The 12,222-nt window shown below is 35.6% G+C and overlaps 2 protein-coding genes across 2 annotated transcripts; both read right to left on the minus strand.

Moving 5' to 3' along the window:
* Positions 1 to 474: 474 nt before the first annotated feature.
* Positions 475 to 6,576, minus strand: LOC147568909 (uncharacterized). The gene is made up of 11 exons (XM_086655340.1): positions 6,162 to 6,576; positions 5,967 to 6,061; positions 4,419 to 4,476; positions 3,671 to 3,865; positions 3,318 to 3,394; positions 2,982 to 3,064; positions 2,714 to 2,765; positions 2,179 to 2,247; positions 1,612 to 1,698; positions 1,470 to 1,531; positions 475 to 938 (listed from the first exon to the last, which is right to left on the minus strand). Exons 1-11 carry the CDS (start codon positions 6,277 to 6,279, stop codon positions 800 to 802), a joined length of 1,035 nt encoding a protein of 344 aa, XP_086511466.1. The 5' UTR covers positions 6,280 to 6,576; the 3' UTR covers positions 475 to 799.
* A 3,375-nt stretch (positions 6,577 to 9,951) lies between these two features.
* On the minus strand, positions 9,952 to 11,376 carry LOC147568910 (uncharacterized). Its single transcript, XM_086661266.1, has one exon. It carries the CDS (start codon positions 11,374 to 11,376, stop codon positions 9,952 to 9,954), a length of 1,425 nt encoding a protein of 474 aa, XP_086517392.1.
* Between the last annotated feature and the right edge of the window lie 846 nt (positions 11,377 to 12,222).

Consider the following 12,222-nt stretch of genomic DNA (forward strand, 5'->3'; position numbering starts at 1 on the left):
TCCATTTTGCTCAAATAGCTCTATTTCAATAACAATTTTTACATGTGTGAATGTGTTTGATTACTAGTCCTTTAGTCAACTTGTGAACTATCTTTCGAGGAATTGTGAGATGTTCCACCAGAAAATTTCTTCTTTATGTCTTTTTTTTAATGAATGTATAGGCGCGAGAAATTTGATCAAGCTTTAAAAGTCAATATTTGTTTTAGACCAACCACTCTAAGTATACCAGCTACTAGAATAAAGGGTTAGCCTTGGAGTTGGTCACACAGAAGAATGTGGTTGTGACAAGAGTACCCATGCTCATTTGTCTATTTCATACGTCCAAACCTCCTCCATGAAGGTCCTCTTACTAGAGCGAGATCTCGTTCTTCTCTTCTTTAATATCAGAGAAATCTATTACAAAAGAAACAACATAAAGAATAGGAGGTGGATGGACTTTGGGGGAGGCCGGAGGCAGATGGAGAGGCGGTAATATAATAAAATAAAATTCTATGATATATAATTAAAGAAAATGACTAGCTCAAGTGTCAAACAAGGCATGGCACAAAGACCACACAAAGTATTTACAATTTATCCATGACCCCAACACTTGAACTTTTTCAGAAAACTAATACCTACTCACAATCCTAAGGGGAACTTTTTTTTTTTGCATTGATTCTTCGTAATTGGAATTTGGAAAAACCTAACTCCTACTATCTCTACCCAATAACCATTTTAATTTACCATCAAGATACTTCTGAGCTTCCAATATTTTTGGTGTCAGGATTTCAATCCTAGAAGCAGAGGATGTACCGTTGATTTAAACAGTAGTTTTAGAGGAAGGAACAACTGATTCTAAATTTTCATCTCTCTGACCAGCTTCCTCGTCCCTTGCTTCGTTTTCCCCAGGTGTGGCATCAGCAGCAACCTGAGTCTTACTTTCTTCTACATGTGAAGCCCTAAACACAAACCAAAAAACTTATTCATATGTTCGAAAAAAGTAGATCATCTATACTAATACTCCCATTCATTAACAACAAAAACAAGAGATATGCATGCCAGTTAAGAAAAATCTTGATGTTCCAACTGGAATCGAGAAGAAGAGCTAACTGAAACAAGACCGAACCAATATCTGTATGGCCTTTCCAATAATCAGTATTGATCATTCAGACACCAAAAAAAAAAAAACCAAGATCACTGCAACTGCTCAGAGCTGTTCTAATTTTATTACGAGCGGAGTCATAAACTAATTAGCATTCTTTAGTTAAGATTAATTCGATAGTCAAATGGGAAGTGAAGGATAAAAAAGTTCCGTTCATGACTCAAATACTCGTTAATGTTTATTAGCAAGTCTCTTGCCAAAAGAAAAAAAGATAAAGGAATGACAAGGAACGGAAAAGTCAGGGTTTCTGTAAAAGCGGAATAGAGCAGTAACCTAGATTCAATCATATGAAAGTAAAGGAGGAGATCATGGAATAAGAAATGTATACCGAGAATAAATGACTAGCCCAACAGCAACGGCAGCAAATGCTATGAAATACATCCAATCAACCTGAAGGAACTATATTTTAGAAGAAAAACACCAAGCAATGACAAATTGAGATAATTTAGCAATGAAGTAAGCTTCCAAACCTTCTGATGATATGCAAATATACGAATCAAGACAGCCCACATGTCTGATGTTAACAGAGAGAGATTTAACATGGTTGCCCCACTTATCTGCAAATAAGGATAAGGGAGTTCAATTTATCTGTACCAGGAAACAGGTTCACAAACTCTCAATCTATCGTGCGATTCCATTCAAAATTTTGTTTCAGTTAAGCCAATTTTTTTTCCAATATAGCTCATATTTTCCTGTAGTTCAATGTTTTATACCTCAAGTTGCAAGACAGATCCATTAGGGATTTTTCTTGAAGTTTCTAGTAAAATCTACTTCGTAAAGTTAAGTTAATTTAGAAAGCACTACATTACATTTCACCTATCTAGCGACTACCATACCATTAATACTGTTAGCCACTGATTAGATGAAAGTGGTATTGAGAAGAAATAACAGGACGTAATTCCGATGAACGAACGCCTTGGTTAAAGGTTATTTTATGGTAACTTCAATTCTATTTGTTTCTACAGGATTAAGAGTAGGCATAAATCATAATTACTTGCCAGTAACCATCATGACTTAAAATGACGTTAGACACATACCTTAAGCACATATGGGACTGTAGAGTAAAACAGAAACATCGCTGCTGCAAATCCAATAAAGGGAAGCAACTGGAGAACAATAAAACAATCAGAATTAGAGACCAAGACTAAAAACTTCTCATCTTATTTGTAAATTATACTCTTCATGAGACTACAGAGAGATAGAGTACAGATGTATCACCCCATGCATCTTTATTACTGTAATCATATATTAACCTTCTCTGTACACAAAAAGTATGGTTTTCCCTTACACACAATACATGCATGAACGGTACCACAAGAGAAGTTTTGAAAGGCGGTTGATCGCCTAGATTATATTTTGTCACCGAAGGCATTACTTCTATACTTGACGTAGCTTCAAGGTATTGTTATTTCGTTGGCTCTTTTCTCTGCTTAGTAGTTGAGTTCAAATTGATTTTCCACGTGTTTAACACCACAAGGCTCTTAAACAAAGGATATCTCTCCCTACCACCTGGTACAAGACGTACTTTCTATGGAGTAACTAGAGAAGAAAAACGAAATGTAAGTAACTTACCGCACCAGCTGACCAGTTAATAGCCCGGAGCTCCTGACGCTCAAGTATGGATCTGGGGAAGTAATTAAAGATTGCATCTTTGAAATAGATTACATAATGCAAAAAAGAGTAGCCACATATATGTGCTTCTGCAGTTTTAGTCGTTGACAAAATCAAAAGCACAAAAGCAATGAACTCCACCGATCTTATAAGAAGTTAGCTACTTTATTCCTGTAAATGAAAGGTTCTATTGCAAACTGAAAGACAATATCACTAGTTTAAAGGATACATTTGAATGCCACTAACAACAGCTCCAAACAGGCCCAACATTGCCATGATCTCAACCATGTCAGCATTTTTCACCAAATACTCCTGAATAAAGACACCAGATTAGATAAAAAAAAAAAAGATTTAGGAATCCTTCAAGTGGAGTGAGTCATGTCAACACTGATTGCTGGTAGCAATAGTAACTCATCAAGGAAAAAAGAAAAGTCTCATTCAGTAATGTTGACATTTTCCACCTTCCATTCTAATAGTGATGTTCTAATTCGTAGGTAATCCAAATGAATTTTTTACCGAACCAATATAAATCATGTGAAATTTGAAATTTGATAAAAACTAGTACCTCACTAGTATTGGTAACTGCATAAAGGGTGGCCCCGGCTATAACAAGTAAATCTCCTTTAACAGGGCTGCTTCCTCCTACAAGGCATTATATCATTAAAAGTAGGATTAAGTCGGAGAGCAATATGTACTAGTGTCTGCAAGATTAAATGCAACAAGCAAACTCTTCTTATCTAAATTAAACTGATACATTTTGCTACTTAGAACCATGATTATTGCTAAATACAGCAAGAATTTACACAGCATGATAAGTGAGAAATAAGACAAATCATAGGCGCTCGGTAAAACAAACAGCGAAAAGAGACAAAGAACGGGGTATCAAGATAAGGGCAACAATCAAGCATAGAACACTACCTGCTCGATCACTTGCATGAACATCTGAGAAAATAACCAAAACAATCCCTGCTATACATATAAATGCACCAAGAAACTTCTGGATTCTGTATTTCGTCTTCAAGAATAACCAAGTAAGGAGTATGACGCATGGGATTGCCCAGCAATCGAGCAGCATTACACTTGTCAGGGATGTGTACTGATAGGCTTTCACCACTGAAAGAAAAAAGGATGACTAAATTAGTTTCTGCGAAGTACATTTCTCAACGATGATGAATACTAAGTTAAATACGAAAAATCGAGATAACTGATAGAGAAAAAAGAAACACATCTCAGGTTTATGATTCCGTAACCTTAAAGACATGCCAATTTCCACCATGATATTCCTGGGCAGAATGAAACTAAGGACCAAGATCAAGAAATTGCGCCAACTTGTTTCTTCTTGCACTGTATACTGATATTATGTATTGTGTATGCCGATAATTTACATATTTTTTTAATACAATATACATACAATCATTACCAGAACAAGAAAACCGAACTTGTTAAAAAAAATGACATTAATTTAGATGACAAATTTCTAGAAGAAAACGAGCTTGCTTCAAGATAACTGGACAATGATGACGCTCTAAAGATATCCAAACGATCAGTATGATGAGCATCTAAGTCGACCAACTCAATATATCAAGTAGGCCTACCAAATCAACAAAAGGCAATGTAAAAAATAAAAATGGTGGTAACACAACATAAGTTCTTTACAACTCCATACCGAGAAAATTGGCCTCCACATCGACTAAAGCAAGCAGTAAATAGTAATACCATTTCGCCTGCATGAAACCCAGAGAAAGGATATTCAGTATCTTAAATTATATCGGGCGATCTCTAGGTGCTCGATTAGTTTCCATGATGGGTATATTTACCAGAAGAAAGGAGATACTCTATAAACTGAAACTACAAAAAAAAATGTTTCATGTGAATGAGTCAATGAAGGATGAAGTCATCTTCACATTATATGTTGGCTATTTACCTCATTTTCTGTTCATTCAATGATTGAAATTACTTACCTAAAGACGTGGCTTTGACATTGGGACTTCCCAAACAAGCACAATCTTTTTGTTTCAATTACCCAATAATTTCATGGTTATTTACTTATTTGTTTAAACGCCGACAAAGTTAAGTAATTTCAATCATTTCATTTTCCTTCATAAATAAGTCATATCATCCTAAATTCATTATAGCCAGTCAATAAGTGAATAATGATCCAGTATCATTCTCTATGTTACTCTTTGAAGAGTAACCAACATGAATCAACACTCGAGCCGAAGTCACGTGTCATGGCCAAACTGACATTACACCCAAAGAGTCCTACCTTTATTCGTTATTTGCCTTCTAATTAATGTAGATAGTCATTATTACTTCCATAATTATCTTAGATTGCAAGCACGGTATGCAGGGCTTGTTCTCCTGAAAGAGAAGGGCCTCACGCCGAAATGAAAATCAAATTATAATGGTTCATCTTTTTTAGAGAGATTTCTCAAGAATATAACTTTTCATTTATGTAAATCTCTGAGAAATTTTTTGACCTGTGTATACTTCAATAATTGTCACCAAGTCCACCCTGTTCGGATGAAAGTACGTCTGGGTTGTTTTACTCAGAAAAATAAGAGACCAACTAATCATACCTTTTGAGGATATAAAACCCCAAAAAACAAAGGCATAAACAATTAAACTTCCAAGAATCTCAAAATATAAGAATCCAAAACACTTGTTCGACTGCGCTGTAATTTCCTTTTTATTATTATGTATCCAACAACAATCTCTTCTCTCTCTCTTCAAATATATTAATCCTCTACCCCAGATCCCCATATTCAACATGGGGTTTGTAATCAATCCTCCCAGAAAAACATGCATCCATAAGTACCACACTTTTAGACTTAAGTTCTAAAAAAATTGAAATTTTGCACAAAGTTTGAGGCAAAAGGGGGAAAACTTAAAACAAAAATTAGCACTAGTCATTAAGTAGTTTTATTGATATCAAAATCCTCCATTCTTTTGGTTATCAATATATAAACAATAAATCAATCAGTCAAACAATAGTAAAATAAACATAAAAATCCAAATTTTCTTTTTTGTTGAAATCCTAAATCCAAATTTTTCTTAACTTATTGACTTCCCTTTTTATTGTACAACTTAGAACTATATGCCCTAAATAATCACCTACAATAAGTGATGAACCACTAATTTTCGCACAGTGAATCCAATGAAAGTAAGAAAAAATAAGTTCTAAGAGAAAAATTAATACTAGTAACGATATAACCTTAAGTTTTTTCCGACGATAGATCACAATGCTTCCATAGATAATCGCCAAAAGAACGTAATTAGAGAAAGATTGCGACGTTGGTGCATTGACACCTATATAAAATGAAAAATAAAGAGATTATGTTCATCAAATTCTCTATCCAAATATAAAAGATGAGTAAAGATAAGTAAAATTTTGAATATCAAATTTTACCTCTTCTGGCAAGCTCTGATGATGAAAAACCAGTGGAAGTGATTAAAAGAGATACAAACTGACCTAAAAGAAGACTAATCAGAGTCTTTTTGGTCCAAAATTGCTTAAAACTCACCATTCTTTATCTCTTCTTCTTTTTCTCTTTCGATAAGTTAATATCGGCGGAGTCTCCGGGAAAGGAAACCCTAGGAAAAGAAAAAGAGAGCGGAGAAAAGAAGCTACTCTACTCTACTCGTGTGAGATAATCATAATAATGGTGGTCATTGTTGTATTTTATACTACTAGCTTGAAACTCAATTTAGAGAGGGAGAGAGAGAGAGAGAGAGAGAGAGGATAACAAACAAACAGAGACTTTCGGAGTTGGGAGGAAAGGGACGCCAAAACGGCAAAACAACTACTCATAGTCTCGCGCAACAGTGAGTTGGACCCACCAACAAATATATCTTAATCAACTTAAAACGGACGGCTCTAAGGTGTTTGAAATATTTCTTTCCAGGGGAATACTAACAAGAGAGGGGGCTAAATGTGCCAGAAAAGGGGCTGACTCTGCTCAATCTCGTTTGACCTCTGACATAGGGTGGGAATTGGACGGGTATGGGCGTCCATGGGCACTTGAAGCATCGGGCCGGACGGGTCGGGCACGAAATTTCAATGGCTATTAAGATAAGCGGGTTAATCGGGCGGGCAATTTTGAAATTCGCCTTGCTCATTACCCGCCCAAACCCATTAAGAAGTTCGGGTATGGGCGGGCGGGTAGTGGGTAAGCTCATTACTTGAAAATTTTCACTTTTTCTTCTCCTTTTGTAAAGTCTCCAAACACCTTTCCTAATTCTAAAGAGGCAATTTGGGATTAAAATTAGACATTATTTCTGTCGTTCTTTTTAGAAATTTAATCTCACATTAATAACTAATGAAGAATTTTTATGAGATATAATATAAACTTATCCCTCTCCTTGCTCCTTCAAAACCAAACACTACTTCAGTAACCTACTAGGAATTCTCTTGGGTCATTGCAAAACAATGTATTGGTTCGTATGGTTGCCCTTAAATATATTGTTTACCATCTTAACTAGACCTAGCAACATGAAATGTTAGGCTTCATCAACCCAAAAAGTTGATGTAATTTGGTTTTTTATCATTGGGCGACGTTAAGTGGGTGCGGGCATGGGCGGGTGTGCGGGTAGAGGTTTTAACCCATGCCCGTGCACCAAAACTTGGCGGGCTGGGCGGGTTATGCCCGAGACGGGCACGGGCGTCCATGGTCCTCGTTGGACTCGGGTGCCCGTGGACGGGTGCGGGATCATGGGCAAAATTCCCACCCCTACTCTGACATATATAGGCGCCCTTTTTGGACGGACTAGTTTGAGAATCAAAGTAAAGCCTCAGACTCGAGCTAGTTTGAGAGTTTGTTTTGGCCAACTAGTTCGAGGGTATTTTAATGGTGGTATTAGAATTAAAAGAAAAGATTTCGAGGGGAGAAGGAAAGTGGTTGGCACGCCCTGATTTCCCAATACAACAAGATGAGCATTCTCTGGCCTCCTAATCCTCGAAGCATATGTTACGGAACCTTCTCGATCTCCCATGATGGTTTTACTATATTTCTCTTTTTAAAACAAAGCTCTTTGTCTCTCTAACTCTTCATTGCAGATCGATGATGACAGATTTGGAATCAAAATTTTTTCCATGAATGTGTGATGACATTGATACGACAACGATATCAGGGTAGAAAGGGGGAAAGGGTGCTTCAGTTGCCTTTTCCAGGTCTGCAAGGGGCGCGAATAGCAATTTTGATAGGCATCTTTAGTCGGACCCTACTAACAAACAACTCCCAATAACACAAAAGATTGAGAACCTTGACTTTCTTTCTTAAGCCAAGTAGCCAACAACTAAGAGACAGTTTCTCCAATATTACTTGGTGTAGTGATTGAATATCCCGAAGTCCCCGTTTCCACTCTCATTAAAAATGAAAAGTTACGAGTTAAGATGTTAGGATAAATTTAATACGATCTAGGTACTCTCCCACTAGTTAAAAAAGAACAATTGTTTCAACAAAAAAAAAAGTTAAAAAAGAACAACTCAACATTTGTCTTTTTATTTTTTTTATCATTGTCAAGATTTGTAAGGGCCTACCGTCTTAAGCTGCAAGAACATAGATTACCGTAATTATGTCCATTATTAATCAAAATTAAATACATGTTTGAAATTTAATTTTAATTGAATTTTTTTTTGCTGTTGAACATATTGATTTTATTTTGGTAACTAAATTTCATTACATATTAAAATTGTAATTTTGTCATGGTAAAAATATAGGCTATACCTAGTGCTCCTATATAATATTTGAATAAAAAAATAGTAATCTATACAATAATACAAGATGGTTTTCATTATGTTTCTTGGCGACAATATAAGATTTATCTATACAATAGTAATCTATACAATAATACAAGATTTATCTAGTAATTTACATAAGGTATGATAATTATTAAAGAGATGCATCATGTTATCATTCTTTTTCATTTAATAATTGTAATTTCAAATTTTAAAAATTTCATGTGCACATATGATTGTGATTGACAATATAATTACAATTTACATAGATTTTTAAACTTTTATCATTTATATATATACCATTCAAACTAAAACATTCCTTATTTTATGAAAGGACTTTTTCTTGGTCAATTTAATTCACTACAAAGTTAGCGGGCCCTAATTACGAATGAAGGCAGTAGCAATCAATACATATTTTACTACAACGGCAGACCAGTATGGGCGATGCGCCCCTACCTTCCGTTTAAGCTATAGATTTTCTTTTCGATGCGGATTTTGCTCACTATCTACACAGCTAGTGTAGCAAATGCCTACCGTTTGCTACAATGATGAGCCGACAACAAATACTTGCTTTGTAATTTCTGAAAGTATAGTAGTTGAGAAAACAGACGGATGAGGACTCCACACGACGTTTGCAGCTATTGATGACGACTGGAACGACCTTTGCTACGATTTCTGCAATTCTGTAGCAAATATTGGCTAATTAGCTACTCGATTTAGTCCGTAGCAGAAAGAAAAGAACTAAAACCTGTTTGTTAATCCCCTTTGCTCAGTCCACTATAGAGTAAATCCCCTTTTTAATAAAAAATGAACCTTTTGGTTGGGCTATTAGCTGTAGAGACAAGAAGGACCTTCAAGAGATTTGGTTCCATAGCTTTATCATCTAAAAATGACAACTCCATTTTGAGCTTATTAACTTTAACTTTTACTAATTATAGCTATAAATAAACCAATTGTGTATCATTATTCCAAAAACAATACTATATATTAAAACCACAAAGTAAATGATAAGTGATTACTTTTTAACGATACCCTCATCACTCAAGGTCGAAGTCAGAGTAATAAGTCTAAAGAATAAAGATTGTATAAATAATTTAGGATCGGCATATGGTGGGTCAGCCTACAGGTAGTTAGTCTAATATGAGCTCAATCATTTATTGGAATAATCTTTTCAAGTCAATTCTTCTCTATACAAGTTTCTTTTTTCTTCATCAAAAAAAAAAAAAAAAGTTTTTTTTTTTTTTTGCCCCTAGTAAGATTTAGGAGTGCGAACTATCTCAGAACAGATTCCTCGGCATAAAAATAATTAAGACATAGTTATACTCGTCATGCTTTCTTCTCCTTGAAGTTAAATCTTATCTTGTTCCTTTGAATTTTATCAAAAAAGAATAGCATACTAATGTAACAACATCTAATTTTATTTTGTCTTTTTTTTTTTTTTTTGTTAAGAGATACAACTTTATTAAGCTAATAAAGTGTCATTACAATACAAGGAAAACATAAAGTAAGGAATTCTGCTCCAAGTCTTCGATTTTTTCTTCTTTCTGGCCCATTTAGCAAGTTTATCCGCTGGGGTGTTGAATCTACGGCAAGTGTAACTGAATTTCACCTTATGGATATGACGTTTAATCTCTTTAATTTTCCGCAAATGAATTCTGGACTGCCATTGAACTTCATGCTTCGGGTTCTGAATATTCTGAATGATATTGATATTATCACTTTCAATAATAATGTAATTATAATCATGTTCTACCGCCCATTCCAGGTCGGCTAGGATAGCCAAAGCCTCTCCTTCTTCACTATTTCTACTTCTCGTAACGTTCGTATGAGCTTCTAAAAATTTAGAATCAGAGTCATGGATAATAAGACTATAACCTGTAATTTCATTCACATTGGTAAATGAAGCATCAACATTAATTTTCAGCCAATTTGGTTCAGGCGGGTTCCATTTTCCTTGCAATTGGTTTTTGATGCTAGGAGTGGTATAAGTATTTTTCGGAAAAGCTAAAATCATATTGATAATAATAGGAAGAGAATTAATTTCATATTGAAAACAGTGATCACATCTAATTTTCCAGATTATCCACAGAATAGTGGCAAGCAGATTTTGATACGACGGTTCTTTGAAAGAGGGGGTGTTCTCCCATGAGAAAATCCATTCTGCAACATTCATAATATTCTCAGATATAATATTGAAGTAGAACCAGATATTCCTAGCAAGAGTACAGTGGAGAAGGGCATGCTCGATAGTTTCAATTTCAATGCAGTTTGGATAGATCAAAATATTATTAATATATTCACCGATTCTATCTCTCACTAGAAGAGATTTCGTACAGATTTTCCAAATGAAGTTTTTGATTCTGGGAATAGTTGGGAGAGACCAGATAAATTTCCAATTAGGGTTTAGTGGATGGGGGGAATTCATACTAGTGCAAAGGTATTTATACATGGATTTAACTGTAAATTTTCCTGATTTTGTAAGCGTCCAAATTCTTTGGTCCATCCCCGACACATCAATGGGGATGGATTTAATAAGGTTTTTAGTGTTAGTATCAAAGTAGTTGTTTAGAGCTTCTTCATTCCACTCATTATTACTAATCAATTGGGCGACCTTAGACACCGAAGGGTCAAAACTCTGAGTAGGAGGAGTATGGATGTCTGGAATCCATCTATCAGTCCAAATATTGATTTTCTCTCCATTGTGAACCTCCCAAGCAATATAATTTTCAATCTGAAGTAATTGCTTCCTGATATTCTTCCACATCCAAGAGTGATGTGGCTTAACTGGACCTGGGTTCTCATTATTAGGGAAATATTTGGCTTTAAGGAATCTTACCCAAAAAGCATCGGGCTCCGCTTTCATCCTCCAAGCGAGCTTACTAAGCATAGCTTTATTGTCGAGTTCCGGAATATGTATACCCAAACCTCCCAGAGCTTTTGGCTTACAAATGGAGGACCATGATTTCGTACAAATTCCTTTGGACTTACCCCACCAGAACGACTTTTGCAAAGTCGAAATGCTTTTACATATGCCTTTAGGAATGGCAAAGCATTGCATTTGGTATCGGGGTACGACCGCCACGATTGTTGAGATAACAATCGTGCGTCCAGCTTGAGAAAGGAATGAGTGATTCCACTTCTCTAATTTGGTTTTGATCTGAATAAGAATGTCATTGAACGCTCTAGTCTTATTTGCGCCAATGAACAACTGCGCCCCTAAGTATTTATCCGACGCAGAAGCATTTTTAACTTTCAGCGAGCGCATGATAAGACGCTTAAATTTCGGATGAGAATTTTTTGAGTAGAAAATATTGGATTTCTTATAATTGATCATTTGGCCAGAAGACTCGCTAAAAGTTTTAAGAATTTGTTTGAGGATATGAATATTATCTATAGAGTTACGACCGAAAATAATACAGTCATCCGCAAAGAGGAGATGCGAAATCATAAAGCTAGAATTGTTAGCCGGAAAACCCATAAAGGTATCTGCTCCGACGTCTGCTATGATCAGTCTACTAAGACCCTCCATGGCGAGAGTGAAGAGGAAAGGGGAGAGGGGATCACCCTGCCTGATGCCCCTGGAAGGGTAGAAAATAGGTCCAGGGCGACCATTAATGAGCACTGACATGGAAGCAGTAGAGATGCAACTATGAATCATATTTATCCAATGCTCGGCATAACCTAGCTTTCTCATGATGTCTATAAGGAAATTCCATTATATCCTATCAAAGGC

The sequence above is a fragment of the Eschscholzia californica genome, unplaced genomic scaffold (genome assembly GCF_041429995.1).
Source record: "Eschscholzia californica isolate CP2 unplaced genomic scaffold, dmEscCali1.0.p SCAF_1, whole genome shotgun sequence".
NCBI classification, from domain to species: domain Eukaryota; kingdom Viridiplantae; phylum Streptophyta; class Magnoliopsida; order Ranunculales; family Papaveraceae; genus Eschscholzia; species Eschscholzia californica.